General features: G+C 44.0%; 1 protein-coding gene across 10 annotated transcripts in view; it reads left to right on the top strand.

Annotated features, from left to right (window-relative positions):
• The window catches only part of TRIM55 (tripartite motif containing 55), a 64,117-nt gene that overhangs the window by 34,287 nt on the left and 6,765 nt on the right, over positions 1 to 23,065 (top strand). For 4 of the 10 annotated variants that reach the window (XR_012157188.2, XM_073331001.2, XM_073331002.2 and 1 more), the window contains one exon: positions 13,027 to 13,299. The exons of 5 other annotated variants lie outside the window; for them this stretch is intronic. Coding sequence is in view for 3 of the 5 variants with exons in the window: in XM_073331001.2 (XP_073187102.1) it covers positions 13,027 to 13,299 (273 nt within the window). In the remaining 2 variants the exon portion in view is untranslated. Of the gene's footprint in view, positions 1 to 13,026; positions 13,300 to 21,099; positions 21,199 to 23,065 lie in introns of all 10 variants that reach the window. One more of the 10 variants, XR_012157191.2, reaches the window with a different exon arrangement.

Raw genomic sequence — 23,065 nt, 5'->3', positions numbered from 1 at the left:
ATATGACTTTTACTTTTTGGAAAACCTACTGCAGTGGCTTTCAAGCAAACCAATGAAGCAAACTGAAGCAATTAAGGAAAGAAGAATTATAAGAGTAAACAAGGGGGAAAGAATATTTTTTTAGATTTGTGACAATTCCTGATGGTTGCGAATCATTGTGTACTGGTTACCATGCTTCAATATCTGTTGGAAATAAGTATGATGCGTATGTACATTGCTGGAGGGATAGCAGGTGAGCAAATAATGGGGGTGTGGTTCTGGGGCTGGGAAGAATTATGGGTGAGATCCACAAAGGAAGGTGGGTAGTCATGGTATTGTAGGTCAGAAGGGTTGGTGGGAATGTGTTTTTTAGTGGAAGAGTGGTGAAGCAGTGCTGGAACTAAGAGAAATGGCGAGGTCATATGTAAAACGGCCTCTGCCATGTGGCAGTGATCATGTTAAGTAGGCAAACTTTAGTTTGTTTTCTGCCTGTGATTTTAACAAAGACCAATCTGGCATAGTTACTGATAGAGTCATTGATAAACCAATGACTCTATCAGTCATTGATAAACCAAATAGAGACTGGGTATTTTCATCATGTCCCTGTTTTCACCAAGCTCTTAAGTTAAATAATGACATGTAAAAGAATAACTGAAAAAAGTGTTCTGAAAACTGAATCTCTTCATCAAACCCAGCATTGACCAGCCCAGTTTACTATGACAATGTTAGTGAAGCATTCTTCTTATTTTCTCACAGGAGTTAGCATTCTGCATATCAGTTTTGGCTTTTCTTATCATACTGCATCATCTCTGGAGTCAGATTCAATACATGATTTTTACTTTAATGGGTAGGAAATGTTTTGTTTTACCATTAACTAACAGCTCAAGTAGTTTCTCTGGTGATGTTTCTAGGTGATTCATAAAGGATTTTTTCCCTTTCTGCCATCTAAAAAGAATCATGCTATCTTATAATACCTGCTGCCTAAAGCTTTTTCTCCTTACCCTCCCAAAATGCCATCCTAGAGTTTAATCCCGCATGGTTACAAATTAAATATCCCTCATTTAAAAAATGAGGGAAACCCTGCATCGAATTCATGGGCTCATATTTCAGTTGTTGTTAGGCATATCAGTAGCTATTTGAAACTATAAATCAATAATAACAACAAAACTACCACTATGTTTGTGATCTTTGTATAACATAGTCATGCAAACTTACCCAATGAGTAGTGAGCTTTGTTACAATCTTAAAAGTATCACTTTGTATGAGAAAGGGGTTTCTTTAGGAGCTACAATGCAGATGAAAGACTCTACATATAGATTTAAAATTCTGCTCCTTACCTGCTCATGACAGCAAACTATTTATTATGTGAAAGAAACAATTGTCATTCATAAGGTCAGAGACCATTTTGTCATAGATCTTTCTCACTTTTGTCCTAGAGGTTTTGGGGGTTATTTTGGTTTTGGTTTAGTTTTTGAGGTCCTTGAGTCTGAGTACTTTTGGGTCAGTTTCCCTGCTCTGTGCATGCAACTCCTGTTGTCACTAATGATAAGAACACTACTGGTGAGAACAGATCCGTAATAAAATATCAAGTTGTACATTTTACAGCACTGGGCACTGGCCTGTTCTGGAAAAGGTACTAAGTCTTTGGACTGAATAGTTTTTTTGACTAGTGTTATTTCTCACAGTACTTAAGGAAGGAAAATTATCTTCCTTTAGAATAACATGTGAGCCAGATTCAACCCTGCCAACATAGTAGGTATAATGTGTATCCTCTGCAGTGGACTGAGCCATTATTCCCCTGGGGGATTCCACCCCAGTATCCCTCTGGGTTTTCAGTGTGGGAGGGCAACAGGAATTCATTGAAACTGCTCATTCCCTTTCTACTCTGGCTATGTTCCTTCCCCTGCCAAAACTGCCTGTTTCTGGGGTGTTCTGCCTGCAGGTCCACTTCAGCAGACGGGAGGTTGCAGCTACTTTTCTCCTTTGTTACCTCCCTCCCAGTCCACATTTTGTTTCTGTTGTTCTGTGCCTGAGTTTATGCCAGGAGAAGCTGAGTATACCTGGGAATTCATCTGGTCCTGATAATAACATGGAGCAAAATAATTCCTACCTGAGGCTGAAATATTTCTATCCTGTTTGGATGAGGGACTTATTTTGATGGGATTGTTTATAGAACCTGAAAATTTCCAGAGAGCTCTAGTGAACTACTGGTTTGCTGACAGACCACAGTATCAAAGGCCAGGTGGGATTTTGCAGTACTTGCTGTTTACAACCACCAAAGCAGTAACCCCAAATGCCTTCTTGCCTGTCTTTCACTCTGGGGCACAATGGCTTTACACATGATTTGCAACAAATAAAGCAAGATAGAAGGTGACCAGAACATTGGCAGTGGAAGTCTTGGCAGAGCTTGAGCAACTGAAATTTTTGAAGCCTTATCCTCTTATCTGCTGTTAAAGGCACAGAAAGTGTTCTGTGCCTCCATCAAAGGCTCTGTGAAACTTGAACAGCAGACCTTTTGTGGCTTGCCTCTGTCCAGCAATCTGGAGCAATCAGCTATTGAGATTTCAGAGCAATACACTCAGGGGTCAAATGCAGCATCTTCTAGGTTTTGAGTTTCACCCAGTATAGCTTGATGCAGTGCTGAACTGTGTTGGGCCACATCACGTATCTGGATCATGTCTGTTTTGTCTGGTTCAGAACAGTGAGGAAACACTGGGCCCTCTGTGAGAGTAAGTTGCCAGGTGTGCTCAACAGGGCACTGATTAAATCCTGTTCAATAAACTGTCATTCAACACTGATAATCTTGCAAGCTACTGACAGAGATTTAATCTCCCATATTTAGGAGTGATTACTGAGAAGATTACAGCAAAGCAATTCTGATAATATCTAGAGGGCTCATATCTCCTTGACTCTGGTTAGCCTAATTTCAGACATGAATATGGAAAACAAACAGATATAGTAGCACTGTTGATGATCTCTTCCTAAAACTGAATAAACCATGTGGTGCAGGTCATATTAAATCTAGCAGCCACCTTTAATACCATTTAGCCGTAAAGTATTGTTGATACAATTCTACATCAGACTGGAATGGATGGATTAGCCCTTGAGTTGCTAATCCTTTACTCCTTTATGAATAAATGATCACAGTGGGTGATGTTGGGTAGTTTTTCTTCTACTCCACATAACCTTTTATACAGAGTGCTGGAAGGGTCTATCTCATCCCTGCCACTATGTCCTCCTCTAATTATTGATAAATATATTGTATAATTCCAATGGAGTTAATGTAACTCATTGACTTTGTCCAGAATCTCATCAACTTAATCTATCCTTTCTGGTTTCTATCCATCGGGTTTTTGCTGTATTCCATTGATATTTAATCATTTCACAATGTTTCTTCTCAAGCCCCGCTACCTTTATTTCTAATAACTGAATCCCCTACAGCCCTCCCTAACTCTCATTGCTACTTACTACAACCCTTCCAGCATCTGGAAGAATTTTCTTGATGCGTAAGTAATGGCCATCCTGCTGTGCATCTGCTGGAAGAAAGGGATCCCCTCCAAGACCAGTAACATTTTTTACTAATTCCTAAGGAGAGTTTGCCACAATCCTGACTGCTGCACCTGAGAAAGAGAAATGCATCTCTGAATAGACATACCCTATTAAAATAGACTGAAAGTAGTAAATTATAGAACTTCCTGTAGGCCACAAATCATATCTGGATTTATTTATTTTTATTATAATTAGTTTAGAATAATTTCTGTATTTCACTTACAATGGTCACCAACATAGTGTGGTCCAAAGAGCAGCAACCCGATCTCCCAAAAGCAAAATAAAGAATAGTTGCATAAATAACCAAGTAATTACATATGGATGATAAAATAGTTTTTATGCAAATGACCTTAGAGACCAAAATATCCCTATCCTTTACCCACTTCTTATGGCATGATTAAATAAATAGTCAAGGAGCCACAAGAGACCATATGCCCTGAGACCCCAAATACTGGAAATGCTGATAGCTTTCTGCATTTAATTATTTTTAATTTCAAAAGGTATTTTGAAAAAAATAAACCATAAGGAAAAGAGCATAATGTTATTCTCATACTTAATTTCCCATGAGCACAAATATGCTCTATGTATTCTTGTAATAGTATATTTAAATTTCAAAAACAAACAGAAATAAATGAAAATTAAATTATGTTCTGTACATTTCATTGAGAGACTCATAATGTCAGATTCTATTCAAATTACTACCACACCAGTGCATCTTTTAGCATAAATTATACAGATAAAGTACAAATGACAGCCTGTTTTGTGTATCAATATCTGCACTTCTTTCACAGTGCTGGAATTTCAGTATGTAAAAACCAAGTGATAATTCACCATTGCTTATGTTTGTCATACATGCACAATATAACATTTTACAGCGCTTATTAATGCAGTAAAGATCATGTATTCTTTAAACAGTTAAAAAGCTGGCATCTTTGTATTTTTAAATGATTCACCAAAGTAAATTTTTCTGTTTTGTCAGTAGATCATACAGGCAAAGATGAGTATTGCTGTGTTGTGTTTATGGTCTTGGGTCCTTAATAAATAAGGTTTACCAGTCAGATCATAAAATGGAGGTCTTCATATATTAGCCGTCCCGTTCTTGAGTTTGAGTAAAAATTTAGGGCTTGTCTACACAGAGAAGCAATTCTGAAGTAAGATAAGGTGTAAATTTAAAGTGCTATAGCTTTTCCGGAATAACTCCCTATATAGACACTCTTATATTGGAAGAGTCCACACACACAGTTTTTCCACAATAACTATTCCAATCAATTTCCTTGTGTAGACAAGCTCTTAGTCCCTGGTCCAGTGAAACACGTAAACAGTTCCATTAACGACGGTGCCTTCAGTGGGAGTACTCATGTGCCCAAAGTTAAGCATAAGCCCAAAGTACTTAATTAAATGCTTTGCTGGATGAGGCCCTAAGTAAGATCCTTAGGATTTGGCCCTGGAGATGGGCAGAAAGAAAAAACCTGGATACAAACACATCTGAAATTGGGAGTACTGTATTCAAAAGTCTGCACTTGGATCCAAGTTTTGTGAACAGGTCCTATATATCTCATATGCCAAACCAAAAACTTGATCCAAATAGCAGGGGCACAGGCTTACCATGTTATGCAGACAAAACTACACAGGATCGTTTCAGGGGACAAGACAAGATGTCACGTTTATTATAACACAGTTTGATTTATGACCAATAACTAATATCTAATACCTATGTATACACACACACACTCACTCACACACACACACACACACACACACACCCCAAGTGTTCTGCAGCTGCTAGATAGTTACCAGTCCTGAATGTAGCTTGAGTTCGTGGCTTGGGTTCGTAGCTTGTGGTGGCTAACTGGCCAGGAAAGCCGGGCACAAGGAAGAGCTGGGTCTCTGCTGGGCATGCACCGATGCCCTTCCATGTTGGCTGCAGAATGTTACCCTCCAAAGTCTTCCATCTCATCCATCCTTTTTGTAGGCTTTAGTTTGAATCCAGAGTCTATAGGACTTGCTGTGTCATGCTGCCTCTGGGTTCAGTGTGATTCATCACCCATCAATTACAGACATGACTTTCAGCCTAGGACCTGGCTTTGATGTTTCTTCAGTTGTACTTTTGTTCTTTTCTTTTTAGGGTGGACTCTTCTTGCTTTGTCAGGGCTGTTGTCTGCATCTTCAGCCGTTGGTATTTACACTTTATTTCATCAGGACAGGCTTGGGCTGGAGGTTGATTCCATCATCCATACATACCTCATTCACACATCTAAACTAAACTAATAAGATTACAGCAGGATTTTGCAAAAATGAAGGTTGCAGCAAGCTTTTACAAAATGGAGCGAGCATTTTAAAATGGAGTTTGGGACAAGTTAAAATGGAGTTTGAGTTACAATATGGACAAGTGTAAGGAATGGCAAACAGCAAACAGAAGTTCCAATATACACAAGTATAATGAATGACAAACAGAGAGCGGAAGTTACAATGTTGAAACAGTGCAAGTGTCAGTGATTTAAGCAGCAATTGGATTGCAAGTGAAACTCAATTACCCAGTTATTGGGGTCCCTGGTTTTATGAATGAATGTAGTTTCATTTATAAAACTTTACTTATGAAGTTATATTAATAAAGTGAACAATTAAAAACAATTTCATTGATCAGTTCTACAACCTAAGGCCAAACATTTTTAAAGGTGGGTGTCTAAAGTTAGACGCCTAATTCACCGTTTAAGCACCTATATAAGTGCTACTTATTTTCAGAGGTGCTGTACGTCTGCTGCTTCCACTGAAGTAAGTGCTAAGTACTTCTAGACATCAAGCTACTTATTTATGTTACTAAATATGGATCTAGCTACCTAACTTTAGGCAAAGAAGCTTGACTTTGGAGATCTAAATTCTCTCCCTTGATTTACTCATGCAGATATCTGATAGCTGATCCAATCCTTGCACTTCAGGATCAGTGTCTGTCTGAGTCTCCGGTTTCTCTAGTTATTTTGTCTCAGATGAGGTACAGAGTACAATATTTTGTAGTCCAAATGAATTACTTACTAGCAACACGTCATAGAGCCAAGAGTCTAAAAAAATACCATCATTCAAAGGGACTAAACCACATGTGTCTAGCTGAAAAGGAAATTCAAGTTAAATCATCCACAAACCATACTCGATTTCATTTCCCTTTGCAGTCAGTATCTACAGTGCTGTAATTCTGTGAGGATATAACCTATAATAAAGATTGAACTGTTTGGAGAGAGAAATGCTAACTGAATGACATATGTTATTCTTGTTTCATGTTTCTTGTTTAAAATTTTCCGTTACTTGGTTGTAACCTTATGCTATCTGCTAGAATTAACATAGGGACATTTCTCGCTGTATTCACACACTTGTAGTTATATTTGCCCCAGTTGCTGAATACTTTTATTTCTTTCAGCTGTGGATCCTCACTATATTTGCCCATGAGATAGTATTAAATCAAATGTCAGCGAGGTCTGTAATTGACTACATTTTAGCTAATTGCTAGTCATGTAAAAGTATTTTAAATATGCAATATAGATAGAGCATGGACAAAACAGATTATTAAAAGAAATGTGAAATCACACACTGACTTACTGCTCCTATACATCTGGTTTTCAGTTGTATTTATGTACTCTGTGAAGGGGCATTTCTAAATTTCAGTGTAGTGATCCTTTAGAATTATTTTAGCCCTTTATTTTAGACATAAATAATTTTCTCACTCTCCCCTCCCCCCCAATATCAAGACTCAATCCTGCAAGCCTTGCTCACCTCAATAGTTCTTTTGAAGTCTATAGGACTACTATTGTCAGTAAGACTTACTTATGAGAGTTTAGCTTTGGAGGACTGGATCTTATGCAAAAAACATCTAGAGGCAAAGTCTTCCTCTCAGTGCCACATGATATCTTGATTCTAACATGCTCTCTTCACCAGAATGAACTTTTATGGACCCCCAACTGCTACCCTAAAACAGGCCAAAAAAATCCTATAAGATCCTCAAGGCAGCTCTCAGCTCCACTATTCTGCTCTCCCTATATGAATAGATGAAAGATATGCATAGAGGGAGAACAGAATATCAGAACTTGAGCTTTGCCCTGTGGATCTGAATATCCTTGTATATAGCTCTATAATAAGACCGATAGATGGATGGATAGATATATAATATATGTCAAATGTCTGAGCTGAATGACCAGAGGGATCAGTTCACTGTAAGTGATATTCTCTCCTATGCAATAGGCATGTGCACTGCTTAAGTGTTAATTAAACCCTGTTTTGAGGCTCCTCTCTACAGGGCTGAATTTCAGTAGTGCCTTTCAGTTGTACAGCAAAATCAGGAAATATCAGGTGTGGAAGACTCATAGGCGAAAAACACTCCAAAAAGTATGATTCTGCTTCTCTCTGACTTTATTACAGAGATGGGTCTTAGTTTTAAAGTTCAGGTCAGTGGCCATTTGGTTTTGAGATTTAGTTTAGGATGGTTTCTTCTAGATTTCCGTTTTGCACTTTGCTTTTATGCTTACTGCTAGATTTCGTTTAACACATTCAAATAATGCAGGAAAATACTGACTGATCTCCTTTTAGCATCTCTGTTTCCCCTTGCTCCTGAGAGTTGTGTGATTCAGTAGTGCTGGTGACGAGTTGTGGTGACAATACATTGATAACAACTCTCAGACAACTGTGTTCTTGTTATTAATTTGAGTGCCAAATAACACACCTGAAGTTTTGCATTTTAATAGTCGGGTCTGTGAATTGTCTGATTAGTCATGAGTATCTTCTTGTTTGTGGGTATTTCAATTTTGGTCCATTTCAAGTAATAATAGATCATAAGAATCACAGTGTGGACAAAATGATTTCTTCTGTTCTGATTGTTGTAATTACCTAATTTAAAAGCTGAACAGGCTTGAATTCTGATCTCCATTAAACTGCCTTTTCAGGGCATTTCTCATTTGGTTGTTTAGGAAAAAAATTCTGAAAGGAAAATTATCACCTTCAAAAAAAAGTATTTTCTTCTGTGCCACAGCTGAATTGCTGCTATTTTACATCATATCACAGCAGATTCACTTCACAATAGTAGATGTAGATCTCATCCTAATCCTATGAAATAGGTCAGCTTTTCTGTTTAACAGTAAATGATTCCATGCTAAGTTGTACTTGGTGATTTGTACCCATTACAGTGGGTGAGCATTGAAATATTAGCCTACCTGGCCGCAAATGTGTACCACTGAAATTCCCTTTGACAGTAGGATAATTATGACTGTGAGCTTGTGTTTACACACTGCTTCATCCTGCTGCTCAGCCTCCCTAGCTTATGAAAAAGCAGATATTGAAATGTAAAAGAATTAACAGCGTACTGGATATTTCAGTGCCTGCCTACTCACAAGGATAGCCCAAGGCATTAGAATGGAGGGATAGGGTGGATGTGCACATGCAATTTCACAAACCAACACAAAATTAGGACTGATTTTTAAGCACAGAGTGTCCATTAAAATACTAGTGGTGCAGTAACTATGTACACAAAGGGAGTAGTTATTATTCACTATTCAATAGTTCACACCCAACTGTACATATTACAAAATGTTTTATTGATGGATGTTACTGTTTATCATTCTGATGGGGTATATGTGACCCGGACACCCCCTGCTGGAAGGCTGGCAGTCCTGCCACACCCTGTCCCCAAAAAAGCAATAGAGGAGAAGCTTAGAGCGGCTGCATGGGATGCAGCTATTCAGAAAGAGGCTGCAGGGAAGCAGCCCATCAGGGCCCAACATGCTCATATAAAAGGAGCTGCAGGAACAGCATGAATTCAGTCTGCTGGCAGGGATTGGGGGAGCAAGGAAGGTACTCCTGGCTTTGTGATGGGACTCAAAGAAGATTCAGGCCATGGGGAAGTGGTCCAAGGTCTACAATATGAAATTAGGTCGAATTTATAGAAGTCGGTTTTGTAGAAAGCATTTTTATACATTCAATTGTGTGTGTGTCCACACAAATGCTCTAAGTGCATGTAGTCGACGGAGTGTGTCCATAGTACCGAGGCAACCGTCGACTTCCGGAGCATTGCACTGTGGGTAGCTATCCCACAGTTCCTGCAGTCTCCGCCGCCCATTTGAATTCTGGGTAGAAATCCCAGTGCCTGATGGGGCTAAAACATTGTCACAGGTGGTTCTGGGTACATATCGTCAGGCCCCCTTCCCTCCCTCCTTCTGTGAAAGCAAGGGCAGACAATTGTTTTGCGCCTTTTTTCTTGAGTTACCTGTGCAGATGCCGTACCACGGCAAGCATGGAGCCCGCTCAGCTAACCATCACCGTATGTCTCCTGGGTGCTGGCAGACATGGTACTGCATTGCTACACAGCCGCAGTTTATTGCCTTTTGGCAGCAGACAGTGCAGTATGACTGGTAGCTGTCTTCGACGTAGTCCTGGGTGCTCTTTTAATCGACCTCGATGAGGTCAGGGGCGCCTGGGCAAACATGGGAGTGACTCAGCCAGGTCATTTCCCTTGTTTCGTCTCATGGCAATTGAGTCCTACCAGCAGTGCACTGTCTTTTAATCTGCAGCTAGCAGAAGACGATGGCCAGTAGTCATACTGCACCGTCTTCTGCCGAGCACCCAGGAGATGTCGATGGCTAGTGGTCGTACTGCACAGTCTGCTGCCAGCAAGATGTATAAAGATAGATGAAGTGGCTCAAAACAAGAAATAGACCAGATTTGTTTTGTATTCATTTTCTCCTTCCTCCCTCCCTCTGTGAAATCAACAGCCTGCTAAATCCAGTTTTGAGTTCTATCCTTGAGGAGGCCATTCAGTTTCTCGCAAAGCCACCCCCTTTGTTGATTTTAATTCCCTGTAAGCCAACCCTGTAGCCATGTCGTCAGTCGCCCCTCCCTCCGTCAGGGCAATGGCAGACAATCGTTCCGCACCTTTTTTCTGTGCAGACGCCATACCTTGGCAAGCATGGAGCCTGCTCAGATCACTTTGGCAATTAGGAGCACATTAAACACCACGCGCATTATCCAGCAATATATGCAGCACCAGAACTTGGTAAAGCAAAACTGGGCGAGTAGGCGATGTCAGTACAGTGATGAGAGTGATGAGGACATGGACACAGACTTCTCTCAAAGCACGGGCCCTGGCAATGTGGCATCATGGTGCTAATGGGGAAGGTTCATGCGGTGGAACGCCGATTCTGGGCTCAGGAAACAAGCACAGACTGGTGGAACCACATAGTGTTGCAGGTCTGGGACGATTTCCAGTGGCTGCGAAACTTTTGCATGTGTAAGGGCGCTTTCATGGAACTTTGTGACTTGCTTTCCCCTGCCCTGAGGCGCAATAATACCAAGATGAGAGAAGCCCTCAGAGTTCAGAAGTGAGTGGCAATAGCCCTGTGGAAGCTTGCAACGCCAGATAGCTACCGGTCAGTCAGGAATCAATTTGGAGTGGGCAAATCTACTGTGGGAGCTGCTGTGATGCAAGTAGCCAAGGCAATCAAAGATCTGCTGATATCAAGGGTAGTGACCCTGGGAAATGTGCAGGTCATAGTGGATGGCTTTGCTGCAATGGGATTCCCTAACTGTGGTGGGGCCATAGACAGAACCCATATTCCTATCTTGGCACTGGAGCACCAAGCCGGCAAGTACATAAACCGCAAAGGGTACTTTTCAATAGTGCTGCAAGCACTGGTGGATCACAAGGGACGTTTCACCAACATCAACGTGGGATGGCCAGGAAAGGTACATGACGCTTGCATCTTCAGGAACTCTGGTCTGTTTCAAAAGCTGCAGGAAGGGACTTTATTCCCAGACCAGAAAATAACTGTTGGGGATGTTGAAATGTCTACAGTTATCCTTGGGGACCCAGCCTACCCCTTAATGCCAAGGCTTATGAAGCCATACACAGGCAGCCTGGACAGTAGTCAGGAGCTGTTCAACTACAGGATAAGCTAGTGCCGAATGGTAATAGAATGTGCATTTGGACATTTAAAAGCACGTTGGCGCAGTTTACTGACTCGGTTAGACCTCAGCGAAACCAATATTCCCACTGTTATTACTGCTTGCTGTGCGCTCCACAATATCAGAGTAAGAGGGAGATGTTTATGGTGGGGTGGGATGTTGAGACAAATCGCCTGGCTGCTGGTTACGCACAGCAAGACACCAGGGCAGTTAGAAGAGCACAGAAGGGCGCGGTGCGCATCAGAGAAGCTTTGAAAATCAGTTTCATGACTGGCCAGGCTACGGTGTGAAAGTTCTGTTTGTTTCTCCTTGATGAAACCCCCTGCCCCTTGGTTCACTCTACTTCCCTGTAAGCTAACCATCCTCCCCTCCTCCCTTCAGTCACCGCTTGCAGAGGCAATACAGTCTTTGTTGCTTCACATTCATGCAGTCTTTATTAATTCATGACACAAATAGGGGGATAACTACCAAGGTAGCCCAGGAGGGGTGGTGGAGGAGAGAAGCACCAGGAGGGGTGGTGGAGGAGGGAAGGACAAGGCCACACAGCACTTTAAAAGTTTAAAACTTATTGAATGCCAGCCTTTTGTTGCTTGGGCAATCCTCTAGGATGGAGTGGCTGGGTGGCCGGAGGCCCCCCCACCGTGTTCTTGGGCGTCTGGGTGAGGAAGCTATGGAACTTGGGGAGGAGGGCGGTTGGTTACACAGGGGCTTTAGTGGCAGTCTGTGCTCCTGCTGCCTTTCCTGCAGCTCAACCATACACTGGAGCATATTAGTTTGATCCTCCAGCAGCCTCAGCATTGAATCCTGCCTCCTTTCATCACGCTGCCACCACCTTTCAGCTTCAGCCCTCTCTTCAGCCTGCCACCTCTCCTCCCGGTCATTTTATGCTTTCCTGCACTCTGACATTGTCTGCCTCCATGCATTCGTCTGTGCTCTGTCAGTGTGGGAGGACAGCATGAGCTCAGAGAACATTTCATCGCGAGTGCATTTTTTTTTCCCTTCTAATCTTTGCTAGCCTCTGGGAAGGAGAAGATCCCGTGATCCTTTGAAACACATGCAGCTGGTGGAGGAAAAAAAAGGGACAGTGGTATTTAAAAAGACACACTTTATAGAACAGTGGGTACATTCTTTCATGGTAAACCTTGCTGTTAACATTACATACATAGCACATGTGCTTTCGTTCCAAGGTCACATTTTGCCTCCCCCAGCACGTGGCTAGCCCCTCCACCCTTCCCGTGGCTAGCAGCGGGGAACATTTCTGTTCAGCCACAGGCAAACAGCCCAGCAGGAATGGGCACCTCTGAATGTCCCCTTAAGAAAAGCACCCTATTTCAACCAGGTGACCATGAATGATATCACTCTCCTGAGGATAACACAGAGAGATAAAGAACAGATGTTGTTTGAATGCCAGCAAACATACACTGCAATGCTGTGTTCTACAATGATTCTCTGAGTAATTACTACAACTCCTGAGGAAGCTCATAGAAGGAAGGTAATATGGATGGGGGGTGTTCAGCTGTTGTGACCTGCACTGGATGTGCTATGTTTGTCTTTCTTCCACAGGACAGATGCGACTTTGTCTGTACAAAGTGCAAGCTGGTCTCTATACTGGAAGAGAAGGTTCAAGGTCTGGAGCAACAGGTATCAACCCTGAGTTGCATAAGAGAAACTGAAGATTTCCTGGACGAATGTCAGGATAGGCTTCTACGGGCACAAGGTTCTGAAGATTCAGAGCAGGCTGCACATCAGGGACAGAAGGATGGTGAAGAAATTTGGCATCATGTGACCTCCAGAAGAAAAAAGGGGAACGTCCATGTACCAGCAGGGCAGATACAGGTAAGTAACCGTTTTCATGTTCTCTCCACAGGTACTAATGCGGAGAGTGGACCAGATGATACATCTGAGGGAAGGCAGCAGAAGGAGACTCCACCGATTGGAAGGCATGAGATGCACTGTCCTAGGGTTGGGGGTTCCACGACCACCGCTCCCAAGAGAAGGAGGCGGGTGGTGGTGGTCGGGGACTCTCTCCTCAGGGGGACTGAGTCATCTATCTGCCGCCCCGACCGGGAAAACCAAGAAGTCTGCTGCTTGCCAGGAGCTAAGATTCGCGATGTGATGAAGAGACTGCCGAGACTCATCAAGCCCTCAGATCGCTGTCCCTTCCTGCTTCTTCACGTGGGCACCAATGATACTGCCAAGAATGACCTTGAGTGGATCACTGCGGACTACGTGGCTCTGGGAAGAAGGATAAAGGAGTTTGAGGTGCAAGTGGTGTCCTTGTCCATCCTCCCCATGGAAGGAAAAGGCCTGGGTAGAGACCGTCAAATCGTGGAAGTCAACGAATGGCTACGCAGGTGGTGTCGGAGAGAAGGCTTTGGATTCTTTGACCATGGGATGGTGTTCCAAGAAGGAGTGCTAGGCAGAGACGGGCTCCACCTAACAAAGAGAGGGAAGAGCATCTTCGCAAGCAGGCTGGCTAACCTAGTGAGGAGGGCTTTAAACTAGGTTCACCGGGGGAAGGAGACCAAAGCCCTGAGGTAAGTGGGAAAATGGGATACCGGGAGGAGGTACAAGCAGGAGCGCATGAGAGGGGAGGGCTCCTGCCTCATACTGAGAAAGAGGGGCGATCAGCAGGTTACCTCAAGTGCCTATATACAAATGCATGAAGCCTGGGAAACAAGCAGGGAGAACTGGAAGTCCGGGCACAGTCAGGGAATTATGATGTGATTGGAATAACAGAGACTTGGTGGGATAACTCACACGACTGGAGTACTGTCATGGATGGATATAAGCTGTTCAGGAAGGGCAGAAAAGGTGGGGGAGTTGCACTGCATGTAAGGGAGCAGTATGACTGCTCAGAGCTCAAGTATGAAACTGCAGAAAAACCTGAGAGTCTCTGGATTAAGTTTAGAAGTGTGAGCAACAAGGGTGATGTCGTGGTGGGAGTCTACTATAGACCACTAGACCAGGTGGATGAGGTGGACGAGGCTTTCTTCCGGCAACTCACAGAAGTTACTAGATCGCAGGCCCTGGTTCTCATGGGAGACTTCAATCACCCTGATATCTGCTGGGAGAGCAATACAGCGGTGCACAGGCAATCCAGGAAGTTTTTGGAAAATGAAAGGGACAATTTCCTGGTGCAAGTGCTGGAGGAACCAACTAGGGGCAGAGCTCTTCTTGACCTGCTGCTCACAAACCGGGAAGAATTAGTAGGGGAACCAAAAGTGGATGGGAACCTGGGAGGCAGTGACCATGAAATGGTCAAGTTCAGAATCCTAACACAAGGAAGAAAGGAGAGCAGCAGAATACAGACCCTGGACTTCAGAAAAACAGACTTTGACTCCCTCAGGGAACTGATGGGCAAGATCCCCTGGGAGAATAACATGAGGGGGAAAGGAGTCCATGAGAGCTGGCTGTATTTTAAAGAATCCTTATTGAGGTTACAGGGACAAACCATCCCGATGTGTAGAAAGAATAGTAAATATAGCAGGCGACCAGCTTGGCTTAACAGTGAAATCCTTGCTGCTCTTAAATACAAAAAAGAAGCTTACAAGAAGTGGAAGATTGGACAAATGACCAGGGATGAGTATAAAAATATTGCTCGGGCTTGCAGGAGTGAAATCAGGAAGGCCAAATCACACCTGGAGTTGCAGTTAGCAAGAGACGTTAAGAGTAACAAGAAGGCTTTCTTCAGGTATGTTAGCAACAAGAAGAAAGTCAAGGAAAGTGTGGGCCCCTTACTGAATGAGGGAGGCAACCTAGTGACAGAGGATGCGGAAAAAGCTAATGTACTCAATATTTTTTTTGCCTCTGTCTTCATGAACAAGGTCAGCTCCCAGATTACTGCACTGGGCAGCACAGCATGGGGAGGAGGTGACCAGCCCTCTGTGGAGAAAGAAGTGGTTCGGGACTATTTAGAAGAGCTGGACGAGCACAAGTCCGTGGGGCCGGATGCGTTGCATCCGAGAGTACTAAAGGAGTTGGCGGATGTGATTGCAGAGCCATTGGCCATTATCTTTGAAAACTCCTGGCGATTTGGGGAGGTCCCAGATGACTGGAAAAAGACTAATGTAGTGCCCATCTTTAAAAAAGGGAAGAAGGAGGATCCTGGGAACTACAAGCCAGTCAGCCTCACCTCAGTCCCTGGAAAAATCATGGAGCAGGTCCTCAAGGAATCAATTCTGAAGCACTTAGAGGAGAGGAAAGTGATCAGGAACAGTCAGCATGGATTCACCAAGGGCAAGTCATGCCTGACTAATCTAATTGCCTTCTATGACGAGATAACTGGCTCTGTGGATGAAGGGAAAGCAGTGGACGTGTTGTTCCTTGACTTTAGCAAAGCTTTTGACACGGTCTCCCACAGTATTCTTGCCAGCAAGTTAAAGAAGTATGGGCTGGATGAATGGACTATAAGGTGGATAGAAAGCTGGCTAGATTGTCGGGCTCAACGGGTAGTGATCAATGGCTCCATGTCTAGTTGGCAGCCGGTATCAAGTGGAATGCCCCAGGGGTTGGTCCTAGGGCCGGTTTTGTTCAATATCTTCATAAACAATCTGGAGGATGGTGTGGATTGCACCCTCAGCAAGTTTGCAGATGACACTAAACTGGGAGGAGTGGTAGATACGCTGGAGGGTAGGGATAGGATACAGAGGGACTTAGACAAATTGGAGGATTGGGCCAAAAGAAATCTGATGAGGTTCAACAAGGACGAGTGCAGAGTCCTGCACTTAGGATGGAAGAATCCAATGCACAGCTACAGACTAGGGACCGAATGGCTCGGCAGCAGTTCTGCAGAAAAGGTTACAGTGGATGAGAAGTTGAATATGAGTCAACAGTGTGCCCTTGTTGCCAAGAAGGCCAATGGCATTTTGGGCTGTATAAGTAGGGGCATTGCCAGCAGATTGAGGGACGTGATCGTTCCCCTCTATTCGACATTGGTGAGGCCTCATCTGGAGTACTGTGTCCAGTTTTGGGCCCCACACTACAAGAAGGATGTGGAAAAATTGGAAAGAGTCCAGCGGAGGGCAACAAAAATGATTAGGGGACTGGAACACATGTCTTAGGAGGAGAGGCTGAGGGAACTGGGGATGTTTAGTCTTCAGAAGAGAAGAATGAGGGGGGATTTGATAGCTGCTTTCAACTACGTGAAAGGGGGTTCCAAATAGGATGGCTCTAGACTGTTCTCAGTGGTAGCAGATGACAGAACAAGGAGTAATGGTCTCAAGTTGCAGTGGGGGAGATTTAGGTTGGATATTGGGAAAAACTTTTTCACTAGGAGGGTGGTGAAACACTGGAATGCGTTACCTAGGGAGGTGGTGGAATCTCCTTCCCTAGAAGTTTTTAAGGTCAGGCTTGACAAAGCCGTGGCTGGGATGATTTAGTCGGGGATTGGTCCTGCTTTGAACAGGGGGTTGGACTAGATGACCTCCTGAGGTCCTTTCCAACCCTGATATTCTATGACTCTATGATTCTATGATTCTACATGCTACTGGCCTGGAGCAGTAAAGTGTCCTACCATGGTGGATGGAATAAGGCTGCCCTCCCCAGAAACCTTTTGCAAAGGCTTTGGGAGTATATCCAGGAGAGCCACGAATGCCAGGGCAAATTAATCATTAAACATGCTTGCTTTTAAACCATGTATAGTATTTTAAAAGGTACACTCACCAGAGGTCACTTCTCCACCTGGCGGATCCGGGAGGCAGCCTTGGGTGGGTTCGGGGGGTACTGGCTCCAGGTCCAGGGTGAGAAACAGTTCCTGGCTGTCGGGAAAACCGGTTTCTCCCCTTGCTTGCTTTGAGCTATCTACAACCTCATCATCATCATCTTCCTCGTCCCCAAAACCTGCTTCCGTGTTGCCTCCATCTCCATTGAAGGAGTCAAACAACATGGCTGAGGTAGTGGTGGCTGAACCCCCTAAAATGGCATGCAGCTCATCATAGAAGCAGCATGTTTGGGGCTCTGACCCGGAGCAGACGTTCACCTCTCTGGTTTTCTGGTAGGCTTGCCTCAGCTCCTTAAGTTTCACGCGGCACTGCTTCGGGTCCCTGTTATGGCCTCTGTCCTTCATGCCCTGGGAGATTTTGACAAATGTTTTGGCATTTCAAAAACTGGAACGTAGTTCTGGTAGCACGGATTCCTCTCCCCAAACAGCAGTCAGATCCCGGACCTCCCGTTTGGTCCATGCTGGAGCTCTTTTGTGATTCTGGAACTCCATCATGGTCACCTCTGCTGATGAGTTCTGCATTGTCACCTGCAGCTTGCCTCGCTGGCCAAACAGGAAATTGAAATTCAAAAGTTCGCGGGCCTTTTCCTGTCTACCTGGCCAGTGCATCTGAGTTGAGAGTGCTGTCCAGAGCGGTCACAATGGAGTACTCTGGGATAGCTCACGGAGGCCAATACTGTCTAATTGTGTCCACAGTACCCCAAATTTGACTTAGCAAGGCCGATTTCAGCACTAATCCCCTTGTCAGGGGTGGAGTAAGAAAATCAATTTTAAGAGCCCTTTAAGTCGAAAAAAAGGGCTTCGTCGTGTGGACAGGTGCAGGGTTAAATCGATTTAATGCTGCTAAATTCGACCTCAACTCCTAGTGTAGACCAGGGCTAAGAGGGACATGGCATGTGGCTGCTACTTAGAAGGTCCCTGGGTTGGGGCCTGGAGTATTGGGTGGGCTTGGGTCCCCCGCAACAGCCATTGAGGAAGTGGGGGCTGCACCCTGAGAGAAGGAAGTTTGGACAGGCCTAGGGAAGGGACTGTACGTGGAATTGTTACCCTCCAGAAGGGGGCTGAAGTGAGACTGACCCAGCTAGAGAGCTGGGGTCAGAGGACTATAGGACATGCAAAGAGTCTCCAGGGAGGAAGCCCTGTGACCATAGGCACCAACTCTATGCCTGGGGTGCTCTGGGGCTGGAGCACTCATGGAAAAAAATAGTGGGTGCTTAGCACCCACCAGCAGCCCTGCCGATCAGCTCCTCTCCCTCCCCCACAGCACCTCCCAGTGGCCCACCAATCAGTTCCTCCCCCTTCCTCCCAGTGCCTCCCATCCACTACTATCAGCTGTTCAGCGGTGTGCTGGAGGAGAGGAGGTGGAGCGAGGATGGGGTGCACTCGGGGGAAGGAGCAGAATGGGGTGGGAAGAGGTGGGGCAGAGTGGAGGCAGGAAGAGGTAGGGCAGGGATGGAGTGTTGGGGGAAGTGATGGAGTGGGGGCGGGGCCTGAGGTGAAGCAGCAGTCGAACACCCCCAGGGAAATGAGGAAGCCAGTGCCTATGCCTGGGGTGCTGCTCCATTCCAGAGCAGGAACCTTCACATGTAAGCTGGACAACTAGGGCAGTGGTTCTCAACCAGGGGTACATGTACCCAAGGTGGTCTGCAGAGATCTTCCAGGGGGTACATCAAGTCATGTAGATATTTGGCTACTTTTACAACAAGCTACATAAAAAGCACTAGTGCAGTCAATACAAGCTAAAATTTCATACAATGACTTGTTTATATTGCTCTATATACTATACACTGAAATGTAAGTATTATATTTATATTCCAATTGATTTTTTTATAATTAGATAGTAAAAATGAGAAAAGAAGCAATTTTTCAGTAACAGCATGCTGTGACACTTTTGTATTTTTGTAAGCAAGTGTTTTTTAAGTGAGCTGAAACTTGGGGTTCTGCATTACAAATCAGACTCCTGAAAGGAGTACAGCAGTCTGGAAAGGTAGAGAGCCACTGAACTAGGGTTCTGAGATTGGTCCTCAGTCTCACCAACAGGGCCTGAGTCTGGGGAGGGCTACAGAGACATTGCCAGTGGAGGGGTACCATGATGGGTCCTGTTGTACTGTGGAAGGACTGACCCCAGGGAGGGCTACAGAGAAGGACACGCCCAAAGAAGGGGTACAATGATGGGCCCCTTTGAGCTGTTAAAGATTGAGCCGAGGGCGGGCTGCAGGGACATACCAGCTGAGGGTACTGTGATGGGCCCTATTGGACTGTTAAGGACTGAGCATGGAGAGGGCTGCATGACATTACCGAGGGCTCTGAAATAGGCCCGGTTGGATGGTATACCCCAGAAGGGGTTTGTTTTGCTGTGCACATGGACTGTATGTGATGTGGACAGAAGGCTGGGTCACCGAAGACCCGCCTCAGGAGTGCAGTGGCTGACCAGGGGCACAATGAGCGGAGAAGTTGAGAAAAATTGCAGGCGTGCCCACACTCACCTGGTGTACACTCACGTGAGGTGAGCCCCACACCATTACAATAATCTAATTTTTAATAATTGCCAATCAGTGGGAGTTGCACCTGTTTCACCAAAAGGAGTATTTATCCCAGAATCTTTAACATTCCCCTGGAAAGCCACCTGAGATGGGCATAAGGGGCCTTGGTTTCCCATCTTATCTAAAGGGTGGCACTTCTCTCAGTTCAACAGAGTACTACACTGTAATGCCACCATTGCCCACACCAGACTGCAGATCAGAGAGTGGGACTTGATTCCACAATCATCTTTCTGTCTAAGAAGTGATAGTGTTATCAGTTGAGTTATATTATTGTTCTTAGGGTGAACACCTTTTGGCTATCAGCGCTCAGTATCACTGTCCTAGCAAGGAGAAAACACCTAGACTCACAGATCCAGACCAACAAGCACATAGCTAAGAAGATGTAGAAACAGGGAGAAGAAAAATGTTTAACTGTGCCATGGACTTTCTCTTTCCATTGCACAGTAGCTCCAAGAAATTAGAACTTGCTACTTCAGCTGACATTTCAGCAAGTTGTTTTCTTCCTGGAGCGCTCTTCTCTGGCCTTCATGGAATGTGCAACATGTCCACAGCTCTTACATGCCACCCCCAACATATTTACAATAACACAGCTAAGTCATTCATTCATGACTAAGTTAAAGTAGCATTCAAACCTTCAAAGCATGTGATGTCTATAAACCCCATAAATTATGCTGGCTCTGTTATCTGATATAATGAATCAAATTCTTGGGTGAGTCACAATCTGAAATGGTGGTGGGTCTCATTCATCAGGTTTACCACAGCAGCCATTTAAAAAAAGTCTTTAATTTACAGCACTATGTGTTTCCCAGTGGAACAGCTAGGCAGCATAGCCATACTTGACTGATCCACTGTTAGATTTCCTACCTATCTCTGCAGCGAGATATGAAAGTTTCTTTTGGCTGGAATTAGAGGGCTATGTCCTGTAAGGTAACACTTGGAGGTTTTGTATATTTTAATTCAGTTCTTGGTTGTTCCTCCCTGCTTGTCTGCTGGGAGAGAAAAGTGGAGGAAGAGAGAACCTTTGGGGGCAGGCAGTAGTGTGACTACTCGTTTTCTCACATTGGCAATCAGTACTCATTCACTGCTGGTGGGGAGGTTAGAGGATTTTTTTTTTTATTAGACTAGTCTCTGGTGCAATTGGAAAAGGATCAGGGATAGTTGATTAACCAGAAAAGCCTCCCGAGATTTACTATGGATGTATCAAAGAATGATGGATGGGTAAGTCGAGAAAAGACCCTTCAGTTTGAACACCCGTATTTTTGTAAAACTGCTTCCTTCACTTTCTCCCATGGAGTAGGGCCCTATAACTTATAAGTTCGAGTTGTGACCCACTTTTTCTTGTAATTTTTTCCTTTCTGTTTTCTCTGACAGCAGGACTAGGCTTTGATCCAGACTGAAAACTAATTGCTCTCAATAGAGAGAGTAAACGTCTTTGGTATACAAAAAGAAACTGGATGGGAAATTAAAAAGGTGTGCTTTTGTTAGATTTTGACCGAGGCATTGAGATCGATTCGGAACGAATTGAAATAAAGGGTTTTGTTTGTCCCAAAAGACCTTTCAGACAATACCAACACAAGGAAGCTTTTATTTAAGATACTCTTCCCCAGAACTGGTTTCAACATTTGTTCAGACTCCAAGACCTGTGGTTTACTTAATATTCTGCAGGGAACGTATGCAGTCTACGCAAAAAATAAGCAAATCTGAACAAGTTTTGCTCAGAACTAAATTTGGTATTGTTAAGGTCCTGAATAAGTGACATTGCATTATCCGTTTGCCATGCAGCACTAATTGTAAGTAATGAAAATCCATTCAAGTACGACATTTAGTCCCAATGGACTTTTAAAGTACACTACTGGCCACCGTTCAAAGAATGACACAGCTAGTATTATAATTGATGGAGTCTGCCTATGCATATGCTGTCTGCTACCGTATATAGCTGAACAGTTTTTCTCAGATAATATTCTGTTAGTTCACACTGATATTTTTTTTTTAAAAGAGACATTTAATAAAAACAATCTCTCATCCTGAAGCAGTATTGTGGTAAGGGTGACAGCTGCCAGGTATTCTGCTGAAGCAGCTATGTTGCATAAACAGACATTATTTGACTAAAGTTTAAACTATTTAAAAATAACCTCTTGCGTTCCCTTTGTTTTCACTACCTGGATATGGTCACTGTCAGAAGTGTAGGACCTGCAGCTGAGGCACCAACCAGAGCCTACAGATTATGGGATGGGTGTGTGACTAATCAACATTTTTAAACATGACCATTTTTGTCACCACTGGGTGCTAGTGGTGTTTAAAAATGTTAGTTAAAACTAGTTAATTAACACACCACTCATTTTCCCAGTCTAGACAAGCCCTTAGAGGCAGGATGCGTGTATTGTTACTGCTCATTTTCCTGAGTTCCACTTTTCTCCCAACCATACATCCGTGCAATCCCTCCCCCCACCAAAAGAAGCCAGCAGAAGACACCCTGCAGTCAGTGGGGTTGCTCAAGTGTAACTGAGAGCAGAAAGTGCCACACTGACTTAAGAAATAAACATCTTTCTAAGATCAGATTTAGAACTTTTGGCCCAAATTTTTCTCGGCTGTATCAGTGTAAATCCAGAGCAACCTCCATTGAGTCATTGACACTGAGAGAGGAATTTGGCCCAGGATCACCTTAAGAGCCACAGGCTGTATCCAAACTGCAAAGAAAACCGACAGCACTGAGTCTCAGAACCCACTCTGGGCTCAGGCTGCAAGGCTAAATATAGCAGTGTAGACATTCCCGCGTGGGCTGGCGCAGATGGTCCAAGACTCTCCACCCTTGCCATGTTTCAGAGCCCGGGCCCCTGCCTGATCAGGAATGTCTACACTGCTCCTTTTAGCCCTGAACCCCAAGCCCTGTGAGCCTGAGTCAATGGATCCAAGCTCCCAGATTCAACGTCACAGTGTTTTCTTTGCAATCTAGACATACCCTTCAGTTAATGGAGTTACTGTGGGAAATGAGCTATTTTGGAGATTTTGCCATAGTAGCAGCAGCAACAACAACAAAAAAGGACAAATACTGAGATTTTTTACTTGATCCTTACTCAAGCAAACTCCCTCTGATTATCTGAGTAAGGGCTAATGTGATTAAAAACTGAAAAAACATGTCATGATCTTAGTCATATTCTAAAATGTCAGTGAACTGTATTTCCTAAGTTGCCCCAGCCACTATGGATGAAAGGTCTTATGCAGAGGTCTAGCACAAGGCCTATGCACCACTTAAATCCCTCAAAACAGGGCATAGCTGGGACTATTTTGAGGTCTTAAATGAATGTAAGAGGCACAGAGGCCTTGAGCTGCCTCCTGC

Source organism: Lepidochelys kempii, chromosome 2 (assembly GCF_965140285.1).
Source record: "Lepidochelys kempii isolate rLepKem1 chromosome 2, rLepKem1.hap1, whole genome shotgun sequence".
Classification (NCBI taxonomy): Eukaryota; Metazoa; Chordata; order Testudines; family Cheloniidae; genus Lepidochelys; species Lepidochelys kempii.
The sequence above is the reverse complement of the archived record's forward strand: the minus strand, read 5'-3'. Positions and strand labels throughout refer to the sequence as shown.